General features: G+C 48.4%; 2 protein-coding genes across 2 annotated transcripts; one reads left to right on the forward strand and one right to left on the reverse strand.

The window, feature by feature from the left end:
* TCP1 (t-complex 1) lies at window positions 80-10,649 on the forward strand. Its single transcript, NM_001243427.1, has 12 exons — window positions 80-328; window positions 1,487-1,572; window positions 1,783-1,911; window positions 2,855-2,952; window positions 3,341-3,451; window positions 3,747-3,928; window positions 4,552-4,678; window positions 8,146-8,321; window positions 8,783-8,906; window positions 9,206-9,398; window positions 9,550-9,713; window positions 10,353-10,649. The coding sequence occupies exons 1-12, from the start codon at window positions 265-267 to the stop codon at window positions 10,567-10,569; spliced, it is 1,671 nt and encodes a 556-aa protein (NP_001230356.1). The 5' UTR covers window positions 80-264; the 3' UTR covers window positions 10,570-10,649.
* On the reverse strand, window positions 10,556-22,801 carry ACAT2 (acetyl-CoA acetyltransferase 2). The gene is made up of 9 exons (XM_001928345.4): window positions 22,640-22,801; window positions 21,791-21,925; window positions 18,205-18,386; window positions 16,145-16,262; window positions 15,014-15,157; window positions 13,639-13,761; window positions 12,828-12,982; window positions 11,709-11,819; window positions 10,556-11,063 (listed from the first exon to the last, which is right to left on the reverse strand). The coding sequence occupies exons 1-9, from the start codon at window positions 22,692-22,694 to the stop codon at window positions 10,893-10,895; spliced, it is 1,194 nt and encodes a 397-aa protein (XP_001928380.1). The 5' UTR covers window positions 22,695-22,801; the 3' UTR covers window positions 10,556-10,892.

Raw genomic sequence — 24,566 nt, forward strand, 5'->3', positions numbered from 1 at the left:
GCGAACGGCTGGACCCGCCCTCCTTCCGGCTCCTTACTTCCTGCGCGTTCAAGCTTCTCGAACCCTCCGCCCCCACCTTTCTTTCCCGTCCTGCCCCGCGGCCTGGCCGGGGCGTGGGGCGGTGCTGGTGAGCGAGGAGCGGCGTTCCCAGCATCCTCCGCGGCGCCGCTGAGGACCGTTCCACGCCGTTGCCGCCCGGCCGGAGCACCGCGCCGCAGGTTGCCCTCGGTGTGCCCGAAACTCGACGTGTACCCTGCCGCGAGGATGGAGGGGCCTTTGTCCGTGTTCGGGGACCGCAGCACTGGGGAGGCGATCCGCTCCCAGAACGGTAAGGGCGGGCGAGGCCTGTCTGGGGCCCGCAGCGGTGCGCCGGATTCCCCTCGGCCGTCGTCCTTTTGCCTTTTCTCTCCGAAAAGGGGCCCCCGGGAGGCGCCAGCGCGGGATCGCAGCCCCGGCCGGCCTCTCCGCTTCGGGGTGGCGGCGCCCTCTTCCCGGAGGGAAGGAGTTCCCAAGAGCCGGCACGTTTTTAACGGGAACCGCTCGGATGCTGCGGTCGGCCGGGGAGGCCCGGCCCTGGGCCTGAGAAGCACTCCCCGGCCTGGCGAGGGTTCCGCGCACTGACACGTGCGGCCACGCCTTGAGTTCTTGGGGCCGGTGCCCCGCGCGTTTGGGGCGTCCATCCCAACTTCTGGGTCTCATTTTAGCGTTGCTGATCAGAAAAGACAGCCTTAATTGCTGCTCTTATTGGTGAGCGAATGGCCCCACAGTTCAGAAGACAAGCCCGTTGCACACCACCGGTTGTCATCTGGAGTTAGATGCGGTGTCCCCACCTGTCGTTGGTCACATTTGGTAATAGTTGGCTAATGAAATTTGTTGAATGTTAGGGTAAGATTAAAATGAGTTTATCTACTGAACTTCAGCCCGTTAAAGCATTTGTGGTTGAGCCTCTCTTGAGACTGTTTACACTTTGAAGCCCTGCATGCCAGGTTCCAGCCGGTCTCTAGTCGATCTTAGGGTTATTTTGATAGATTCCTACGTGATTTTTGTAGTGGTGGAGTTTGTAGTATAGTCATAACCTCTGGATTTCTGCTTTTTTGAGTCACAGATAAAGGATTATTAATCTCAATAGACCTTTTTTTCTTTAAAAGAGTTGCCAGAACGTGCAGGAAAAGGCTTAAATATATATTTATCTTTTTCTGTTTTGTGTGATGTGACAGAACCTGAAATGACTAGTAGATATATTTTTTTAATTGTATGCAGCAATTAAGTGGATATTCACTTGGCACCTGTTTTGCAGTTGAATTCAAACTGAACTTTACTGGTTACTCTCCCTCCCCATCAGAGACTTTAGCTAATTTCCAAATTTGGACAGATTTGCAGATTTGAGAAATTCAGAGGCTGTTGGATATCCTTTATGTTTTGGGGAGCTGAAATGCTTGTCTCTTGGAATCCCGGGTTTTTCTAATTTCTTTTTTCATTTCTACAGTCATGGCTGCGGCTTCGATTGCTAATATTGTGAAAAGTTCTCTTGGTCCAGTCGGCCTGGATAAAATGTTAGTGGATGATATTGGTGTAAGTACGTCTAAATGTTGTGTTAGTCACTTTAAAGGGAAAAAAAGAGCATTTGTAAATACTTTGCTGTGTAAGTTACTTGTTTTTATTAGAATGGTTTTGGGAAGTCTAGTAAAGGTGAATGTATCGTAATGGGACTGTGCTAACTTAGAGGGTATTCTGTTTCTATAGGTGATTGTGTCATTTTTTCCCTCCCTGGAAATTTCTTAGGATGTAACCATAACTAACGATGGTGCAACCATCTTGAAGTTACTGGAGGTAGAACATCCTGCAGCCAAAGTTCTCTGTGAGCTAGCTGATCTGCAAGACAAAGAAGTGGGGGATGGAACCACCTCTGTGGTAGGTAAAGACTAGTGGCCGAGGACTAGTTTTTGTCCTTAAACTTTCAGAGTAAAGGCATAACCCTCCTAAGAAACTCCTCTGCTTCTGAGTCAGAAGTAATTTACATACTTGAGATGGAGAAAATTTAAGTTGTTTTAGGGGTAGTGATTCAGAAAATTTGAAAACTCATGGTTAGGGCTAATTTGTACAACTCAAGTAGGGGGGGAAAAGCATAGTTCTTGTTTTAAATTTTCTACAACTTTTATGCATTTTTTCCCCTTGGGCTGTGCTTATATTAAAGCATCACGCATCTGTTGAATGGTTTCTTTTGAAGAAGAAAAATGTTATTTATTTCTCTTTTTACAGTCTGAGGCTTAGAAATTTCTAAAACCTTCCCAGGTGTTTAAAGACAAGATGTTTTTATATTTTAAATGCTGACAGGCAGTCTCACAAGTTCAAGAAATCTGGTAAATATGTGATCAGTAATATGACATAAACCTGAAGATGGACCAACACTGTGATGTGTTATAGAGACGCTGTTATGTAGTAATGAACAAATAATTTGCTCTACAGAAGCAAGCAGTAGTGGGGGGGGGGCATCTCTTTCTGGATTAAACTTTAAGCTATGAAAGAATGGAATCTAGCTCTTCTGAAATAATGGAAATGGTTTTTGCTAGTAACTGTTCATAGTAATATAGTTTTTTAAATGACTTTAATTTTCTCAAAAGAAATAGATGAGGGTTTTTTTGGTGTTTTTAAATGAAAATAATTTTGGTGTTCTCAGAAGGATTTTTTTAAAGTTTTATTGCTGTGCGGTTGGTTTACAGGATTGTGATAATGAGGTAGCCTTTTCACTGTCTTTACTTTGTGGTGATGAACATCTGATGCGTGGCAGTGTTTTTATGTGTGCGCCGTCCATGATGTCAGGCTAACATGAGAGCAATGAATGTTCTCTCTGCAGGTTATTATTGCAGCAGAACTGCTGAAAAATGCGGATGAACTAGTCAAACAGAAAATCCATCCCACATCAGTTATTAGTGGCTATCGACTTGCTTGCAAGTAAGATTATTACACTCAGAAAAGTTTGTATATTGTTGTAAATAGTTGTAAGTATGCTGTGTTAAGTTTCACTTAATGACTACGTATTCTTTTAAAGTTGTATTTTAGTGTTTAAGTAGTAGCATTTGAAGTAAGAAATAGGACCGGTATCTTTTTTTTTTTTCTTCCCATTTGACTACCACATTATCTCCTAATAATAGATTTTAGTGGCTATGCTTGTGGGAAAGATTAAAATTGCCATGATCTGAAGAGGGAGGGTTGATTTGTGTCCTCCTCCTATATGAAATGGCTGAACAGGAAATGGATGCCTCTGACATTTTAACACAGTGATGAGAAACTTTTGAGTGATGAGAATTTATAAGTGTTTTCTCCCCCACACTTTAAACAGGGAAGCAGTGCGTTATATCAGTGAAAATCTAATCATTAACACAGATGAACTTGGGAGGGATTGCCTGATTAATGCTGCTAAGACATCAATGTCTTCCAAAATCATTGGAATGTATCCTTGGTGGTGGTCCAGTAAAGTTTAGGCTTTTTAAAAAGTAAGACCTTGTATTTTTGTGCCAGATGATGCTGTATTGCAGTTGCCTGCTTTCTTCCCTTTTCTAGGAGGAAAGATGATAAAGTGTGTGTAAGCAGATAGTGATAAATAGTATTTTGACATTTTGGTGGCCTAAGTAATATTTACTTCTTTGATGAGATTGTTAAAAGGAAGTGCCTTTGAATTACCCTGGGTTTTCATGTGCAGCCACTGTTCATCCCAAATCTCTTGTTCTCCTTAACTGTTGGCTTAGAAATGGTGATTTCTTTGCTAATATGGTGGTAGATGCTGTACTTGCTATTAAATACACAGATGTCAGAGGCCAGCCACGCTATCCGGTCAATTCCATTAATATCCTGAAAGCCCACGGGAGAAGTCAGACGGAGAGTATGCTCATCAACGGCTATGCGCTCAACTGTGTGGTGGGATCCCAGGGTAAGGCCGGCGATTGGACTTGGTCACACAAGAGGGTGGACTGTTAGCCACCCTTCAGATGACTTAACCAAGATGTGCGCTTAAGTGTTCTTTCTAGTGGAGCCACGAGAAAAAGGAAATGGTACATCATGTCACTTACTCTTTCGTAACTTAATTACATTTCACTTAAGTGGAAGTCAAAAGAAAGTATGTGTGTTTAATGCCATAAACATCTGGTTGGGGTTTTTTGTTTTTGTTTTTGTTTTGTTTTTTCTTTTTTTTCTATCCTCTTTACTAGAGCTGCATTTGCGGCATATGAATGAATATTCCCTGGCGGCCGAGGTCAAGTCAGTGCTGCATCTATGGCCTGTGCCTCAGCTTAGGGCAATGCTGATCAGATCCTCAACTCACTGAGCAAGGCCAGGGATTGAACTTGCATTCTTGCAGAGACGTCCAGTCCTTAACATGCTGAGCCACAGGGGAAACGTCACTGGAACCTTTTAAGGTTAAGAGTAATAAAATCTGAATTTGTGTGTTTACATCGAACACTTTAAAATCTTAATTTTTTCTAAGGACAGGCATGTTTTATAAAAAGCATTGCTACGGTTGCTGTAAAGGGCACTGTATGTTATGTTCAATTGCAGGCATGCCCAAGAGAATAGTTAATGCAAAAATTGCTTGCCTTGACTTCAGCCTGCAAAAAACAAAAATGAAGCTTGGTGTACAAGTGGTTATTACAGACCCTGAAAAACTGGACCAGATTAGACAGAGGTATGTTGAGCAATTCATTTTTGATCTTGGGAAGGGGTGTTTATAAATTACACTGTTTTAGAGCAGGTGACAGTAAACGAAAAAGAATGTTGGAGTGTGAGTGTCTTGGAGGAATTTAAAAATTAGTATTTTTAATTGAAGTTAAATTATTTTACCTAAATTTCCAGGAAAATTAGAAAATGTGGTGAAGTTATTGTAAGAGAAATCTGAGTGATATAACCTGAAAATTAATCTTTTTGTGGAGTTTTGGTTTCATGAGTGTATTGATATTAAGGATTTTCTACATAGCCAGGATTGTATTCCCTCAAATAAGCACTAGAAGAACTAAGCAGTGTAGTGTAGGATTGTATGCCAGGCACTGGAGAGTGCACGTGGCTTTATCTATTCATTGACATGCTAGAGAGCTAGTTCTGAAGACGTTTTGTTTTTTGAGGTATATGTGATTTACAGTGCTAATTTCTAGTGTACAACAAAGTGATTAGTTATACATATATACATTTTTTAAATGTTTTTTCCGTTGCGGGGGTGGTGTCTTTTTAGGGCCACACTCTCAGCATATGGAAGTCCGCGAACTAGGTTGAATTGGAGCTGCAGCTGCCAGCCTCCGCCACAGCCACACTCTGCTGGGTCTTTAACCCATTGAGCGAGGCCAAGGATTGAACCTGCGTCCTCATGGATACTAGTCAGGTTCCTTATCATTGAGCCACAACGGGAACTCCTCCATTATGGTTTATGGCAAAGCGTTGAATATAGTCTTCTGTGCTCTACAGTAGGATTTTGTTGTTAATCTAAGATATATCCTTCTTTCTTCCCTCCCTCTTCACCTTTGGTGTGTGGAAGGTCCCAGGCCAGGGAGCACATCTGAGCAGCTACGGTCAGATTCTTAACCCACTTCACCACAGTGGGAACTCATAGCCTAATTGTACTTTTCATTCCTTTCTAGATTCCGCGCAGAGTTCTCTTAGCCTTAAGTGAAACCTCACGCGCCCACATCCTGTTTCATTTATTCCCTGTCGTTCCTCGTTTCTTTTATGGCCAGATTTCAAGAGAGTTTTATACAAAAACTTCCCTGCTGCTTTATTTCTCATAGCCCTTTCAATTCTATGCTGCAAACCTTTGACAAGTACTTTTTTCTTTTTTGGCCACCCCAAGACATGTAGAATTCCCAAGCCAGGGATCAGTCCAAGGCATAGTTGTGACCTATGCCACAGCTATAGCAGCACTGAATTTTGAAACCCACGTGCCAGGCCATGGATCAAACCTGTCCTAGCGCTGCAGAGACACCACCAATCCCATTGCACCGCAGCGGGAACGCTTAAGCCTTGCACTGCTTCTTGAAAAACTTTTGGAGGATGGAGGGCCTTGTGCTCTGTAAATTGAATATCTGTAATTAAGTCACAAATTCACCTACGTTCCACTTTGTTGCCCAGAGTATTGCAGGGGCCCCCAGGCTGGTCATGGTGGTTTCACTCCTGTCCCCTCCCAGGCTGATCTCCACACAGCAGTGAGGTCGATGTCATACCAAGGCCAGAAGCTGTTGGAAGTTTCACGTCACTCTAACATGGGTTTTGAATTCCGTACATGCTCCTCACTGTGGTCCAGCACAGCTGGTCCCTGAAAGTACTCCTCCTTCTGCCTGAAACATGCTGTCTGCCTACTTGTTATTTATTCTTTAGGTGGGAAATCTCCCAAAAAACTTGTTTCCCTTCTATCTGAATTATTCTCTGCCATGATGTACTGTATTTTGTCTTTCTGGGCTCACTACAGTTTCTAACTAAGTCTTATATGGTAGGTTCTTTAAAGGTACAGGCTGTGTGACTTTGATTTTAATGCCCCATCCTTAGTAGTATCATGTTTTTTGTTTCTTTGTGGTTTTTTTGTTTCTTCTTTTTAGGGCTGCACCTGCGGCATATGGAAGTTGCCAGGCTAGAGGTTGGAGCTATAGCTGCCAACCTACACCACAGCCACAGCAATGTGGGATCCAGGTCAAGTCCGCGACCTTCACCACAGCTCACAGCAACACCAGATCCTTAACCCACTGAATGAGGCCAGGGATCGAACCTACATCCTCATGGATACTAGTTGGATTCGTTTCCACTGAGCCACAACAGGAACCACCAGTAATACTGTGTTTGACATGCAGTATTTGTTCGGTATATACAGAGCTTATTTTGAGGTTCATCTTTAATTCATTTCACTTAAATTACTTGATTTCTTCAATTTACGTAAAAGGGCTTTGTATTGACTATTTTTCAGATCTGTATCTTTTTCCCACAGCTTGCGTATGATCTCCATGCTGTGTCTTCCATGCTTTCTAGCAGCTTTACCAGAGTATCACAGGGGCTTCAAGTTCCCCCTGTTGAAAACTGGACTCTGATTTTCTTATCCTGTCCCCCAGCCTCTTAGTCTTTATTTCAGATCGGGAGTCCAGGGCTGAACCTCCCAGTTACCTGAGCCGTGAGCTTTGACTTCTCTGTTCAGGCCATCTGTTCTCATTGGACAGACCCATCTCCAGTTACTGCGTCCTTGTCTTCAGTCTTTCCATTGATGCTACTCTCAGGAAAACGTTAAACCTGAGAGTTCTGTTGTGGCTGAACAATAACAAATTCGACTAGTATTCATGAGGATGCGGGTTCGATCACTAGCCTCTGTCAGTGGGTTAAGGACCAGGCACGGATGCAAACTGTAGTGTAGACCGCAGATGGAGCTCGCGTCTGGGATTGTTGTGTCTGTGGTGTAGCCCAGCGGCTGCAGCTCTGATTCAACCCCTAGCCTGGGAGCTTCCATATGCCACAGTTGTGGCCCTTAAAAGACAAAAGACAAAAAACATTAAAATTCTCCATTCAGACTCTCAACATCCCTACAAGGTTCTCTGTTTTCTGGTCCTACTTGCACTTTCAACTACGGACCCCTGTTAACTGCAGACCTTCAAGCTTCCCGTGTCTCACCTGCCTCTCATGCTCTTGTATTCTCTGCCTGGCGCTGTGTTGACACCTGCTGCAATGTTTAGGCGACAGTCTCCCTTCTTGAACTTCTGTAAATTGGACTGATAGAAGTTGTGGTTAGGAGTTCCTGTCGTGGCGCAGTGGTTAACGAATCCGACTAGGAACCATGAGGTTGCGGGTTCGGTCCTTGGCCTTGCTCAGTGGGTTAAGGATCCGGCGTTGCCGTGAGCTGTCGCAGACGCAGCTCGGATCCCCTGTTGCTGTGGCTCTGGCGTAGGCTGGTGGGTATGGCTCCGATTGGACCCCTAGCCTGGGAACCTCCATATGCTGCGAGAGCAGCCCAAGAAATGGTAAAAAGACAAAAAAAAAAGAAGTAGTAGTAGTTGTGGTCATAGAAGGGAGAGGGCAGTTCACATAATTTAATCTCCAGTTGTGAAAAACGCTTAACAGATGTCAGACCTGTGTTTAACATGAGCACAGAAGATAGTGTTGGGTTGCTGTGCTAATGTTTCCTCTTTGTAGGGAATCAGATATCACCAAGGAGCGAATCCAGAAGATTCTGGCAACTGGTGCCAATGTTATTCTAACCACTGGTGGGATTGACGACATGTGTCTGAAGTATTTTGTGGAGACCGGTGCCATGGCAGTTAGAAGAGTTTTAAAAAGGGACCTTAAACGCATTGCTAAAGCTTCTGGAGGTATGTCTGCTGCCAGCTCTCAGGTACAATGTGATAGGTGACACACACAACCGCGTCCTGGATATTGGATGTTAACAGTAAGCAATTCCCGGAGGAGTTCCTGTCATGATGCAGTGGAAACGAACCTAACTAGGAACCACAAGGTTGCGGGTTCGATCCCTGGCCTCACTCAGTGGGTTAAGGATCCGGCATTGCCACGAGCTGTGGTTTGTTGTAGGTTGCAGATGCAGCTCGGATCTGGCATGGCTGTGGCTGTGGCGTAGGCTGGCAGCCATAGCTCCAATTCTGCCCCTACCCTGGGAACTTCCATGTGCCGCTGGTATGGCCCTAAAAAGACACACACACAGAAGTTGCATTTGTATGTCATTTTTATCATGAGTACATGTTTCTGCATCTGAGGCAGGATATGAAGGTATTCATGAGAGAACAATGTTTACATAACTTCGTAATTACTTTAATAGCGACTATTCTGTCAACTCTGGCCAATTTGGAAGGCGAAGAAACGTTTGAAGCTTCAATGTTGGGACAAGCAGAAGAGGTGGTACAGGAAAGAATTTGTGATGATGAACTGATCTTGATTAAAAAGTAAGCTCTTTCCTAAATTATAAAGTGATGCATATTTTATTAAGTGAAAGTAGATCATCTTCCCATTTGTTTGCTGCTCTCGTCTCTCCGTGACATGAGCAGTTATACGCGTGGGGTAGAGTAGCATTGGACCGTCGTAAGGGGAGGTGGGGTCGTCACCATTTCCCCTCTTCTCCATGGTCTGGACAGCGCTTCTGTCTCAGTCACCCGACACAAGCAGGGTCAGATCAAGGCACCGAGGGCATTTCTGTGGCGTTGTGGGAGTGTTGACTTCAGAATGTCCCTGTTTTTTAAAACAGCACTAAAGCTCGTACCTCTGCGTCCATCATCTTACGCGGGGCCAATGATTTCATGTGTGACGAGATGGAGCGCTCTCTGCACGATGCCCTCTGTGTGGTGAGGAGAGTTCTGGAGTCCAAGTCTGTGGTTCCAGGCGGGGGTGCAGTGGAAGCCGCCCTTTCCATTTACCTCGAGAACTACGCGACCAGCATGGTAAGGACGTCCAGATGCGCTTTCTCTTCAAGAAAGGCACGCGGATCATCTTTAGCGTTTCGTAAACACGAATACGCTTGTCTGAGACCTGAGCTGCTGCTGTGCGTTTTAATTTTCTTTTGCGAAGATGTCTCATTGTTTGTCTTCTTAGGGCTCCCGGGAACAGCTTGCTATTGCAGAGTTTGCAAGATCTCTTCTTGTCATTCCTAATACTCTGGCAGTTAATGCTGCCCAAGACTCCACGGATCTGGTCGCAAAATTAAGAGCCTTTCATAATGAGGCTCAAGTTAACCCAGAACGCAAAAATCTAAAATGGTGAGCATGCTTCCTCCTTTTCATTGTCATCTGTTTCATATATGTGGTGTGATTTTGGTTTCAACTCATGAAGGATGACTAGTGATTATATAGCGTTGGCGTGTCTTTAGTTAACAAATCTGATTCCTAATCTCTCTTTTACAAGGACCCACAGAGCCAAGATTATTTTGGGGGTGGTCCATACCTATTTTCAAGCAATCTCCTTTAAAGATACTCATTTTTACTGCCATCAAGGCTTTCTACATGTCTCAGTGCTGAATTTGTTTATCCATAATCAACCAGTTAAATAAGCTGCTAGTAACGAGCCACCTAACCAACTTTTTTTTTTTTTGGTGGGGGGGGTCTTTTGAGGGCCACACTCATGGCATATGGAGGTTCTTAGGCTCTAGGGGTCAAATTGGAGCTGTAGCCACCACCAGCCTACGCCACAGCCATAGCAATGCAGGATCTGAACCGCATCTGCAAGCTACACCACAGCTCACGGCAACACCGCATCAAACCCCCGTCATAGATGCTAGTCGGGTTCATTAACCACTGAGCCACGACGGGAACTCCCTAACCAACTTCTGAAAGAGGTGGAATGGGATGGATGTGAATTATGGAAAAAGGCCATTTAACAGTTTTTTTTCTAAATTACAGGATTGGTCTTGACTTGGTCAATGGTAAACCCCGAGACAACAAGCAAGCAGGGGTGTTTGAACCAACCATAGTTAAAGTAAAGAGTTTGAAATTTGCAACTGAAGCTGCAATCACCATTCTTCGAATTGATGATCTTATTAAGTTACACCCAGAAAGCAAAGACGATAAGCATGGAGGGTATGAAGATGCTGTCCACTCTGGAGCCCTTGATGACTGATCGCATTTATTTATAACAGTGTTAGAACCAATTTTCTTGTACCTGGAATGTTATACATTAAAAGTGCAACAAGCTGGCAAGCCTTGGGTTTCTTGTGAAGTGGGAAATAACTTCCATCTTCACTTTGGTCCACTGATTTCTTCTTTTTGGCTGTGCCCGTAACATGCAGAAGTTCCTGGGCCAGGGATCAAACCCATGCCACAGCAGTGACACCGCCAGATCCTTAACCATTAGGCCACCAGGGAACTCCTGTCCTCTGATTTCACAATTTAGTATTTAATTAGTTTAAAAAGAGATGAGGTTTGATTAATTGCTAGGCCATTTCATCCTCTCTGAACACACATTGCAATTCCCATCCCACCCCCGATGCACAGGGCAGCGACGCCACGCTGGCAACCCTTGCGCTCCATTGTGTGTAACAGAGTAACAAGTATGCGGCAACCAGATGCTCCAAGCGGGTGGCCCAAGGCTATAGCTCCTCCTTCAGTGTTGACCTAAGAAATAAAAAGACATGTTACCGTTTATGTTCTTTCCCAGACATGGGGTTAGTAGTTTTCTTAATGTCATACCAGTAAACTACCCTTTCAAATTCAGTGTTTCTTAGGGCCGCACCTGCATCTGCAGCATATGGAGGTTCCCAGACTAGGGGCTGAATTGGAGCTGCAGCTGCCAGCCTACACCACAGCCACAGCAACGCCAGATCTGACCTGCATCTGCAACCTATGCTGCTGTAACACCAGGCCCCTAACCCAGAGTGAGGCCGGGGATTGAACCCACATGCTAGTGGATACTATCAGTCAGGTTCCAAACCCATTGAGCCACAGCATGAACTCCCTCAAATTTCAGTTGCTTAGGAATGGAGTTATACCCATAAGACATCTGTCCTAGCTAGTTTGAAAGGTTGAAGATACCCTGTTCCTGTGGGAAGTAAACTAATGCAGACAAGTTCCTTTGCCTTATGAAGCAATAAAACAAGTGGATTTCAGTCCCCCACAGGAACTCACCTAAGATCCACCCATTGCAGCCCAGCCAGTCCCTGAGCCAGTTCCCATTTCCCTACTTGGAGTCTTAGTACCTGCAGCATGAATGTTCATTTGCAAGTTCTCAGGTCCAGTTGCTCAGAGTCCTTGGTTACTTACCTTTTCTGGGTTTAATCCAAGTTCTTTAACTATTGCAACAGAGACGGCTGCAAAAGCTTCGTTGATTTCAAATATGTCCACATCTTCCAGTGACCAACCTGCTTTTGCAACCTAAAGGAAAAGTTAATGGAAAAGAGGTTGAATGGTTGAATGGCCATTGACCCTTTTTTTTTTTTTTTTTTTTTGTCTTTTTGCTATTTCTTGGGCTGCTCCCGTGGCATATGGAGGTTCCCAGGCTAGGGGTCGAATCGGAGCTGTAGCCACCTGCCTACGCCAGAGCCACAGTAATGGCGGGATCCCAGCCGCGTCTGCAACCTACACCACAGCTCACGGCAACGCCGGATCATTAACCCACTGAGCAAGGGCAGGGATCGAACCCACAACCTCATGGTTCCTAGTCGGATTCGTTAACCACTGCACCACGATGGGAGCTCCTGACCCATTCTTTGTTGCAGATGCAGAAGTATGTAGAACAGTGAAGGATGTCACAAACGGCTGCTTTGGGTTGTTCCTAGTTGGTAGTGTGTTTTGCCTAGTGATGCCAATTCTAAAAGGTTAAGGATAAACCATCCCTTGGGGATTCTAAACTGTTTAAAAGTTGGAACCACTAACAATGTCATGTATACAAGAGGTGATACTGCAGGGTTAGTTCCCCGAAAAAGCCTATGTTCAAGTGTGGGCTGCAGGTAGGACCCCCAGAAAAGCTCACTTAAAGCTAATGAATGGGGAGACAGAGTAGATGTCGCAAATGAAGCCAGACAGGAATAGATAACGGAAAACAAACCAAGCTCAGTCTTGACATTCTGGAGTGGGAAGGGTCTGAACAAAGGGTGGTTGGTTGGTTTTCTGGCCACCCTTTGGCATGTGGAGTTCCCAGGCCAGGGATCAGTTACAAGCCACGGCTGCAGCAACACCAGCTCCTTAACCTACTGTGCTGGGCTGAGGACTGCAGCTGTCCCAGGGCGCCTGAGACAGGTGATCCCACTGGGCCACAGCGGGCGCTCCTGAGCAAGGGTTTCTCGAAGGCTGAAGTTAACGCGTGTTGATGTTTGGTCTGGTCTCAAAGAGGTTATAGCAAGAAAGCAAAGGACAGGTGCTGACATGCGGAGGCAAACTCACAGCTTGCTTTATTGCCGGGATTGGGCCTGTTCCCATGATGGAAGGCTCCACGCCTGCTTGTGACCAGGAAACTATGTGTGCTAAAGGAGTAAGCCCGCGGTTCTCAGCCTCTGACTTCTTCATAAGAACCACAGCAGCAGCACCATCATTAATTCCTGTAAAATAGGAATGACGTGTTCCAAAATAGCGCCTGTCAAGTTACATACCCGTGTCTACTTTCTCCAACACCTCATAAACGTCTTGGCAAAGTAGTTTGCCATCATTCAGGCTTTACAGTGTAATTAGCAAAGGTAAGTGCGCCAGTGTAAGAGACCACAGAACATTCCACTGGGAGAAAGTGGAAAGACAAGCACTGGGGGAGGGGAGAACAATGAAAAGAACGAATAGCCCAGACCTCACAGGAGTTTGCGGTTTGGGGAAAGTACTACGGCGGTAGATAGGCTCTGGGGTTCCCTGGTTTGCATTTTCCCGTGCCCGTCTCTGCAGGGAGAGCCAGTCAGGTTTTCGGTGTGTACGTTAAGTCACATCTAATAGGAAGAAACCAAACTATAACATTTTTTCCTAAAGCAACTGAAATGAGGTTTTACTGTTTTTTGGCTGCACAACTCTTGGAAGTTCCCAGGCCAGGGAATAAACCTGAGCCACAGCAGTGACAAGGCCGGATCCTGCACGCACAGAGCCACAAAGGAACTCCAGAAACAAGGTTTTTAGAAAAATTTGTGTGTAAATAATTGATGAAATAAAAAAGATGCTGACTTGGTAGACCTGGCGGAAGGTGGAGCTCCCATAACTGCCCTTCAGAACATCTCACCTGAGGCATTAGCTGGGGTGACTGTTCCTGTCCCATCTGTGAGAAAGTAAGGCTTTAGCTTAGACATGGCTTCTAGGGTGCTCCCGGGGCGAGGAAACTCATCGGTTTTCACTTCGGTGACACCTGAAAAAAGGAAAATGACCACCCAGGATTAGTACAGGGATGGCAGGCAGGGCATTCGGAGGGGTGGGGCATCAGACACGATAAGGACTCACATTGGGAAGAAAGGCTTATAAAATACTTCAATTCCAGTAGGAGGAACGCGTACCCCTACACAAATTTTTCTATGTTGACTTTTTTTTTTTTTGTCTTTTTAGGGCCCCACCCGCAGCAGCATATGGAGATTCCCAGGCTAGGGGTCAGATTGGAGCTACACCACAGCCACAGCAACGCAGGGTCCAAGCCACATGAGACCTACACCACAGTTCGCGGCAATGCTGGGTCTTTAATCCACTGAACAGGGCCAGGGATCGAAGCCTCATCCTCGTGGATGCTCGTCAGATTCGCTTCCGCTGCGCCACAACGGGAACTCCTGCTGAGGCATTTTATTAGCAGGGTCTTCAAAAGACATTTTGAGTGTTGTCCATAGAGCCCTTTCTGAGGAAGGCAGTGTACGGAGTTCTTCGTGCAAAAGGTTCCTAGGGTTCAGGGAACAGGTCTTGGCTGGTTAAACTGACTGGATCTGGGTGTCAAAGCCAATCGCACGTCAGTCATCAGTATCAGACCTTGACGGGAGCAGCTCTCGTTGGGGCGCGGCGGAAACAAATCTGACTAGAGTCCACCAAGATACGGGTTCTATCCCCGGGCTGGGGATCCAGCACTGCCGTGAGCTGTGGTGTGGGTCCCAGACGCAGCTCGGATCCCACGTTGCTGTGGCTGTGGTGCAGGTGGGCAGCTGCAGCTCCGATCCGACCCCTAGCCTGGGAGCCTCCATATGCCGCCAGGCTTGACTGGAGCATTCCACAACAGAAAGCAGCTAAGTGACCCCAAAGATCCAGCCCCAAGAAATAGAAAAGGCACACAGGAGCAACAGGAAATAATGCTAGCTTCTGAGAATCAGCCTGCAGGAGCAAAAGCTCAGCAACCGCCTCCGAACAGCCATGAGGCAGCGGCCAGGCTCGCATGAAACCTACTGTAGCTACACAGCAAGTGTGGACGCCTTGGGGCCAAAAGCGTCTGGATGCTGACGTAGCTCCCCGGCTCCTCCCCACCTCAGATTCAGACGGATCCTGAAAATGCCTTTGCTTTGCAACATGAAGGTCATAACCAAGGCCAATGTGTAAACATCCCTCTGTATTCTTCTTTTGACTATTATAATGCTCTTGCTTATAAATGGCCACGATGATGCTGAAACCATTATGATTTATATACGCACCTTTTCTAGAAGATACAAAAACCGGCACAATCTCTTTGTCAAAATGGCCAGCTTTCTGTGCCTTCTCCGTCCTGTCCTGGGACAGAGCGGCAAGCCTGTCCTGATCTTCTCTACTCACTTGCCATTTTTTGGCTACGTTTTCAGCTGTGGAAGAAGAAAAAAACAAAGCAAAAATCAAACATTGTCAAGAACTGACTTTTGGTAGCTGACGTTTCTCACTATTTTTCCTTCTTTTTCTTTTTAGGGCCACACTTGCCACATATGGAAGTATCCAGGCCAGGGATCGAATCAGAACTACCGCTGCCGGACTGTGCCACAGCCACAGCCACAGCAACGCGGGATCCGAGCCGCGTCTGTGACCCACACCACAGCTCACGGCAAGGCTGGATCCCTAACCCACTGAGCAAGGCCAGGAATCGAACCCGCAACCTCATGGATACCAGTTGGGTTTGTTAGCCTTGAGCCACAACGGGAACGCGTAGATTTTATTATCTTTAATGACTGTATTACAAGGTTTGTTCCCCCAAAGGCAGTTCATACCCTGTCAGCCTATCTTGACCCTTTTGAAATGAACTGTTTTTAAGCTTATCAGTTTGGGTCTAGAGCACCTCTTCTTACCCTGGGCCCTGCCCCCAAACGGCAGCCTTCTCAGATGCCAATGGGTTCTGCTTGGTCAGCTGGCTGGTTACCACTGAGCCACAGCAGGAACTCCCCAGACAGATTCTTTTGATCTTCTAGTTGTTGTGCCAGTAAGCCTAGATTACAGGAGCCTTCTGGATGGATAAAGACGTGGTTGTATCATGCCACGAACAGAGTCCGGGACTAGAAGTACTGGTTTATCTCTGAAACTGCCTTTGCCACAAAACCACTGTTTGTGAGCCCCTGTTTCTCCACCTGGTAAAATGAGAGACGGATCCCGAAGAGCTCAGGTTCCTCCACCGCACAACAGAGAGGGGCTGTGTGCCCCCTTTGGCTCTTCGAACGGGAACCGTCCCTGTCCTCAGGGATATGAAGTGATTAGGCCACGTCCCCGCCCGCCCGCCGTTAAGGAGGCAAAGCACCTGCCAAGGCGCCCAGGAGACATCCCTCTTAACCTGCTGGCACTGCTGGGTTCCAGCCACGTTGGCTCACCTGTGATGCCCATGTGGTAGTTGTGAAACGCATCTGTCAGCCCATCACAGAGGATGCTGTCAGTGAGCGCGGCCTCCCCGAGCCTGACGCCGGTCCTCAGGCGAACCAAGTGAGGGGCCTGGAAACGGGAAAGACAAGTGGGTGAGGCGCCTCTGTCACCAGCCTCCTCCTTACGATTGTGCTCCAGATGCCCCACGCTTCCTCGGTCCTCACCTCGGGTACCCCCCGCCCCGCCCCAGTGCCAGGCCCTCTGCCTCTTCGCCCAGGGCCTGGAGACGGAAGACAGCAGAATCCACCCTAAACCCACCACTCTCCTCCCTACCCGTCTCCATCTTCCAGCCAACAAACCAGTGCATTCTGAGTCCTGTTTCCTTAAGAACCTCATTAATTCTTCCCAAAGGGGCGACTAGTCATCTGTTAAAAGAAGAGCTCGGAGTTCCCGTCGTGGCGCAGTGGTTAACGAATCCGACTAGGAGCCATGAGGTTGCGGGTTCGGTCCCTGCCCTTGCTCAGTGGGTTGACGATCCGGCGTTGCCGTGAGCTGTGGTGTAGGTTGCAGACGCGGCTCGGATCCCGCGTTGCTGTGGCTCTGGCGTAGGCCGGTGGCTGCAGCTCCGATTCGACCCCTAGCCTGGGAACCTCCATATGCCGCGGGAGCGGCCCAAGAAATAGCAACAACAACAACAACAACAAAAAGACAAAAGACAAAAGACAAAAGACAAAAAAAAAAAAAAAAAAAAAAAAGAACCTAACTACAGGAGTTCCTGCTGTGGCGCAGTGGAAACAAATCTGACTAGGAACCATGAGGTTGTGGGTTCAATCCCTGGCCTCATTCAGTGGGTTAAGGATCCGGTGTTGCTGTGAGCTGTGGTGTAGGTCGCAGATGCATCTCAGATCTGGCATTGCTGTGGCTGTGGCGTAGGCCGGCGGCTATAGCTCCAATTAGACCCCTAGCCTGGGAACCTCCATATGCCACGAGTGCAGCCCCAATAAGACAAAAAGACACACAAAAAAACCTTACTACAATGGCTCGGGTCACTGCGGAGGTGCGGGTTTGACCCTGACCTGGCATAGTGGGATCTGGGGTTGTCCTCAGTGGGCCCAGAAACTTCCATATACCATGGGTGCGGCCATAAACTAAGTAATTTCTTCCTTAAAAAAAAAAAAAGGACCCCTGGTCTGGGAACCTCCATATGCCACAGAGTGCGGCCCTAAAAAGACAAAAAGACAAAAAAAAAAAGAAAGGAAGATGCGCTTATCCCATCTAAGAGCTTAAGTGATGCTAACCAGGAAGGTGGGACTTATTTAGACAGGAGACCTAAGGCCTAGAGGGAGAATGATCAGGTTGCCTGATTAACTGAGGGGCAGAGATTCCTCAGGAGGCGGTCCTTTACCTCCTACCAACTCACTAGCCGCTCTCGTAGAATAGAGAGGCTTAAGAGTCCAAGATCTGGACTTTGATTCTGGCTCTGGGCCTCAGTTTCCTGCCTGTAAATTGGGAATAACACCATCGTCCCTCTAAAGGCAGATACGACTACATGTTTAAAGCACCCCATGCAGTTCCCATTGTGGCTCAGTGGTAATGAACCTGACAGTATCCATGAGGATGCAGGTTCAATCCCTGGCCTCACTCATTGGGATAAGGATCTGGTATTGTCGTGACCTGTGGCGCAGGTCTCAGACTCAGAGCTCAGATCCCAAGTTGCTGTGGCTGTGGTGTAGGCCGGCGGCTGTAGCTCTGATTTGACTCCTAGCCTGGGAACTTCCATATGCTGTGGGTGTGGCCCTAAAAACCAAATATATATATATATATATAATAATTATATGCATATACATATATTCTGTCCCGGTCACACTGGTTGACAGGCTTTTTCTTCAATTTGGATTTCCCATTCATTTGGAGGAAAAAGTCACGTTCAATGAGGGCTCCAGAGGCAATGCATTTCTTGGTCACTTGTTCCGGGTTTGGTTCCAGCGCGGATACCCTCACTCTGCTCCGCGCTGGCCATGGACCCGAGTTCCCCAGGCAGAGGTCGGGAGCCGGGCTGCAGAGGCCTCACCTTGCTCATGTTTTCCATGCCTCCTGCGACCACAATGCGGGAGTCTCCCACCCCTATGGCCTGGGCGGCGAGGCACACGGCCTTCAGGCCTGACCCACAGATCATCTGGCAGCTCCAGGCCGGAACAGAGTAGGGGATTCCTGCCCCCACACTGGCTTGTCGAACGGGATTCTGCCCACAACCTGCAGGAAGGAACACAGAGGCCTGTCAGCGATGAACGAGAAAGGTCAAGGGTGGGATGAGAGTACCTGCAGGAGTACCCGTGGCGGTTCAGTGGGTTAAGAACTCTAGAGTGTCTGTGAGGATTCGGGTTCAATCCCTGGCCTCGATCAGTGGGTTAAGGATCCAGCATTGCTCTGAGCTGTGGTATAGGCCACAGATGTGGCTCAGATTCCCAAGGAGCTGAGGCTGTGGTGTAGGCCGGCAGCGGCAGCTCCCATCGGACCCCTAGCCTGGGAACTAACATATGCTCCACATACAGCCCTTAAAAAAATAAAATAAAATAAGGAGTTCCCCTCGTGGCTAAGTGGTTAACGAACCCGACTAGGAACCATGAGGTTGCGGGTTCAACCCCTGGCCTTGCTCAGTGGGTTAAGGATCTGGCGTTGCTGTGGCCCTGGTGTAGGCAGGCGGCTACAGCTCTGATTAGACCCCAAGCCTGGGAACCTCCATATGCAGGGGGAAGCAGCCCCAGAAAAGGCAAAAAGACAAAAATAAATAAATAAAAATTAAAAAAATATAAATGAGTGAATCCTAAGGGTTCTCAGCACAAGAAAAAAAATTTTTTCTATAAAAAAAAATAAATAAATAAATAAAATAAAATAAGAAAACAGTGCAAGGTCAGGAGACTGTCAACGAGATCTCTGCCACTTCCCAGCCCAGCCAAGTTGCTGCAACGGCAGAGACCTGGGTGGACTGAACACCGGCCCCGGCCTGGCCCCCGAATATGACTGTGCTGTTCTTTAGATAGTTTATGGCTATGAGCTTTCTTCTCCACAAGGAAGCAATAACTGCTTCAGTATTAATAAATACTCTAAGAAAGAACTCTCTCCTTGATCTTTCGCTGGGGCTTGAATAAGTACACACTCCCTTATAAACAGAGGGAGAACCTGGGCGTTATTCCTGCTTCTTAGTGGGCTCTTTGCTTCCATGAGCATGGCTTAAGACACCTAGCAGGAGGAGCGCCCTCCGTGGCTCAGCGGTTAATGAACCCAACGAGGATCCATGACGATGCGGAGTCGATCCCTGGCCTCGCTCAGTGGGTTAAGGAACCGGCATTGCCGTGAGCTGTGGTGTAGGTCAGAGACACGGCTTGGTTCCTGCATTGGTGTGGCTGTGGTGTAAGCCAGCAGCTGCAGTTCCAATTCAACCCCTAGCCTCCTGGGAACTTCCATATGCCTTGGGTATGGCCCTAAAAAAGCAGAAAAAAAAAAAAAAAAAAAGACACCTGGGAGGATAAAAGGGTTATTTAAAAAAAGAAACCTGGAGTTCCCGTTGTGGCTCAGTGGTTAACGAATCCGACTAGGAACCATGAGGTTGCGAGTTCGGTCCCTGCCCTTGCTCAGTGGGTTAACGATCCGGCGTGGCCGTGAGCTGTGGTGTAGGCTGCAGACAAGGCTCGGATCCCGTGTTGCTGTGTCTCTGGCATAGGCTGGTGGCTACAGCTTCAATTGGACCCCTAGCCTGGGAACCTCCATATGCCGCGGGAGCGGCCCTAGAAAAGGCAAAAAGACAAAAAAAAAAAAAGACAAAAAAAAAAAGAAACCTCTTGGGAGTTGCCCCTATGGTGTAACAGGATCAGTGGTGTCTTGTGAACGCTGGGACGCAGGTGCCCAGCACAGCAGGTTAAGGATCCAGTGTTGCTGCAGCTGCAGTTTAGGTCACGGCTGTGGCTGGAATGATCCCTAGCACAGGCATTGAATATGCCGTGGGGTGGCCAAAAAAGAAAAAAAAAAAAGAAACCTCTTATGTTCCCATCGAGACTCTGCAGTAGCAAACTTGACTAGTATCCATGAGGGCACAGGTTCGATCCCTGGCCTTGCTCAGTGGGTTAAGGAGTTGGCACTGCCTTGAGCTGTAGTGTAGGTCACAGATGCAGCTTGGATCCTGCGTTGCTGTGGCTGTGAAGTAAGCCGGCAGCTATTGCTTCGATTAGACCCCTAGCCTGGGAACATCCATATGCCACGGGTGTGGCCCTAAAAAGACAAAAAGACCAAAAAAAAAAAAAAAAAAAAAAAAAAAAGAAAGAAAAAAAACAAGAATTATGTGAAGATACCACAGAGGTGAGATGTGAAAGAGGTAACAGAGAAACCAGGGGTGGAGGCCGCTATGCCACTGACGAGGCTGAGCTGAGGGTCTGGGAAGAAGAAAGGCGGAAGTGGCCTAAGAGCAGCCAGCGGGGTGCTACCCATCTATTTAATGCCTTGGAGCAAGTGGCGTGCCTGATTTGTCCACAGGCCAAGTGAAGGAGAATGAGGAAGAGGAACTACAAAACTACGAAGGAGATGCACCGAAAAATGGGCCAGGTCTCAGATCAGGTCAGGACCAAGGTTGGCTGTAAGCATGAACCATTATCCCTATGAATAATTAGAATTTATGCAACCGAGTGTACGAGAAACTAGTTAGGAATAGCTAGGAACTATCAGTGGCCGTAGGTGTATAAGCCCAGCGGGAATCAGAAGTAAGCTGAAGCATTCCAGGTGGTTCACCGGTGCCCGCCCATCCAGGGGTGGTGACTCGCCCTTCCCTGGGAGAACCCACCTTGCCAGCTCAGAAGCGAGCCGTGTGTGGGCGGGGAACCGCCCTGACCTGTTCTGGGGAAGCCCTATTCCCACCACCTTGCACAGCTTTTGCTTGGAACTCAAGAGATTTGTGTTGGGTTGGATTCTGGCCGCACCCATGGCATGCACAGGTTCCCAGGCCAAAACCAAGTCGCAGCGGTGACAAAGCAGAATTCTTGACTCACTGAGCCACCAGGGAACTCCTCAAAGAATTTCAATACATTTTTATTGAATGTGTCCCACTTTAGGGAACTATGAAAGGCCCTGCATATACATTCTCTCATGCTTCAGGCTGATCCTGCTTCTAAAAACTGAAAAAGCAGGAAAAGATGGTGATCCAGGATCGCTCTATTTTTTTCTTTTTAGGGCCACACCCATGGCATATAGAGTTCCCAGGCTAGGGGTCCAGTAGGAGCTGTAGCCACTGGCCTTTGCCACTGCCGCAGCCACAGCCACGCTAGATCTGTACCATGTCTGCGGTCCACCACAGCTCACAGCAACGCTGGATCCTTAACCCTGAGCGAGGCCAGGGACTGAACCTGCGTCCTCATGGATGCTAGTCAGATTCACTTCCACTGAGCCACGACCGGAACCCCTAAGGAAAAGTATATTAAAGACGCTTAGTGTTCTGCTGAGAGAAGCTATTGATGGGGCTTGGCACAGGGACACCACGGAGTATTCTAACAGAGAGAACGCCGTCAGCAAACGTGCACAGACAAGAACTTAAGTTTCTGTGTGTTTGGAGGGGAGGGTTAATGGGCTGTTTCTAATAAACCTGACTTCTGCCTGGGTCACTGTGGAGTTACCTGCTGTCAAAACGTGTCCAAATATGACCTCTGATACCTCCTTGGGATCCACATTGGCCCTCTTCAGGACCTCTCTGATGACAGTCGAGCCCAGGTCATGGACAGGAACGGTGGACAAAGCACCATTGAAGGAGCCTAGAACAGAAGGGAAGGCGAGGGCAATGGGGAGGGCGCCCAGGGCAGCGGGAGCTGGCGGACCGGCGCTTTCCCCCTGCACAGGCGCCCACCGCAGCTCGTCCGGGCACAGAGAGGGGCGTGTGTGACTCGCAGCAGACGCACCCCGGGCAGGTGCCCCCCAGGGCGCGCCGGGAGGCTGCGGACCTGCAGAAAACCTGCCCATCCATTCCCGAAGTCTGAGAGGATGGGCGCAGCCCACGCCTCCCTAACAAAAAGGTTGACACTCTAGCGCATCCGGGACTCTTGAAATCTACACCGACACTGGGCAATTCTCACTAATCCTCCTTTACCTAACGCGACTCCTGCCCAGCGACCCGGCTGGGTCCACCGTCTCCATGCGCCTGTGGCCACAGGGCCGAGGTGGCGCTTCCAGGAGCTGGCCAATGAGGAGCGTCGCGAGAGAGCGACTCTCTTCGCCTCGCAACGGGACAGGCGGAGGGCGCAGTGGTCCCACCCAGGAAGCCAATCAAAGCACTCGGAATAGACAGGCCCTCACCAGGCGAGGAGGGGGGCGGGGAAACCCGACCGGCCGAGGAAGGCGCGAGACGGCGGGTTCCGAGGGTCCCGGAGGGCGAGGGGGGAAGTCCGGGGGGCGGGGAAGGGTGGGGTCCCTGAGATCCGGCCCGGCCGAGCTCTCAGCTCAGACCCCCGCCAGGCTTGCCGATCGCTCACCTATGACGGTCCGCGCCGCCGAGACGATGACCACGGGGTCCGAGCCTGCACTCATCCTTCTGCACAATCGAGCTCCTCCCGAGCTGGTGTGGACTCCACGCCGCGAGCGAGTGAGCAAAGCCCCGCCCTGCGGCTGAGAAGGCAACCCGGGGGGCGGGGCCTCAGACAGCTCTCCGCCCCCTCCTCCGCGGGCGCCAATGCGCAGGCGCGAGGGCGGAGTCGGGCGGGGCTGAGGGGGCCGCGGTCCCAGGACGCGCTGGTGGACCTCGGACACAGGCCTAAGCCCACCGCCAGTGTGGAGTTTAATCTGAGCAGCCCGGCGTTGTCGTTCCTGTCTTGACGTTTTTATTTGGGGGGATAAGGTTGTCTATTTTGAGCTTAGGTGGAGTCCTGCCACCTGCAGGCCTGCGGGCGGTTCTCATGTGCTTTTTGCTCGCTCTCGTGGCTTCCAAAGTTCTTTTGTGTTAATTCACTTAGGGGTTGACTTGGTTCTCTGGACTCCGCGCCCTTCTGTGGGGTTGGCCTTCTTAGCCTGGAAGATGAGCTGTAGCGGTGTGTGAGGAAGTCGCAGTGACTCAGTGTCCCCCAGATAAAGGGGTCCTCTGGTTGACAAGAGGGACAGTCTGGAAGGAGAGGAGCGTTAATAACAGGTTGGATCACTCTTCTGTTTAAAACCTTTTCCAATCTCCTATCCCCTACTGGGCAAGGTTCAAAATCTGTCAGTTTCCTTGGGAACCTCAATGCCTGGCCCCAGTCACTTTCCAGTCTCAGCTCTGGCTATTTCCCGTGGACGCAATCCTCAATGTAGTCTAATCTCCCAGAGCTCCCAGGGAGAGGTCTTGTTTTGTCTTTTTCTTCCGCTCTTTTTTTTTTGTACTTTTGTTTTTTATCGCAGAACCTGTGTCATATGGAAGTTCCCAGGCTAGCAGTCAAATTGGATCTACAGCTGCTAGCCTAGGCCACAGCCATAGCCTCGCCAGATCTGAGCCACATCTGCGACCTACATCACAGCTCCCAAGGCAATGCTGGATCCTTGACCCACTGAGCTAGGCCAGGGATTGAACCTGAGTCCTCATGGATACTAATCGGGTTCTTAACCTGCTCAGCCGCAAGGGGAACTCCAGTCTTTTGTTGTTGTTGTTGTTGTTGTTATTGTTGCTATTTCTTGGGCCGATCTCGCGGCATATGGAGGTTCCCAGGCTAAGGGTCGAATCGGAGCTGTAGCCACCGGCCTATGCCAGGGCCACAGCAACGCGGGATCCGAGCCGCGTCTGCAACCTACACCACAGCTCACGGCAACGCCGGATCGTTAACCCACTGAGCAAGGGCAGGGACCGAACCCGCAACCTCATGGTTCCTAGTCGGATTCGTTAACCACTGCGCCACGACGGGAACTCCGGGAACTCCAGTCTTATTCTCTCTAGCACCTGGGACAGTGTTGGACACACAGTAGGGACTTGCTTAATGCTTATCAAACAGATGTTAATGCATTTTCATGATATTATTCAAAAGCTTTAAGCATCCCCAGGGGCTGCATGTAGAGAGATTACGGTCTGCCACAGATGTGGAGATTTCCAAGCATTTGGGTAATTAACATTTACCATTATTAATTATTAATCCTGACAAAGTGTGTTTGAGTTAAGGTTAAGTCCTTGGGTGGGTTGATCAGTGATGGCTGGAATTTCAAAGCTATTTGGAGTACACTTATCCTGATTAAACCATTGTAATAATAATAATAAAAAAAAAAGAATTGGAGTTCCCATTGTGGCGCAGTGGTTAACGAATCCGATGAGGAACCATGAGGTTGTGGATTGGATCCCCGGCCTTGCTCAGTGAGTTAAGGAAGGATCCGGCGTTGCCGTGAGCTGTGGTGTAGGTTGCAGACATGGCTTGGATCCTGTGTTGCTGTGGCTCTGGCGTAGGCCGG

Source organism: Sus scrofa, chromosome 1, assembly GCF_000003025.6.
Source record: "Sus scrofa isolate TJ Tabasco breed Duroc chromosome 1, Sscrofa11.1, whole genome shotgun sequence".
Classification (NCBI taxonomy): Eukaryota; Metazoa; Chordata; class Mammalia; order Artiodactyla; family Suidae; genus Sus; species Sus scrofa.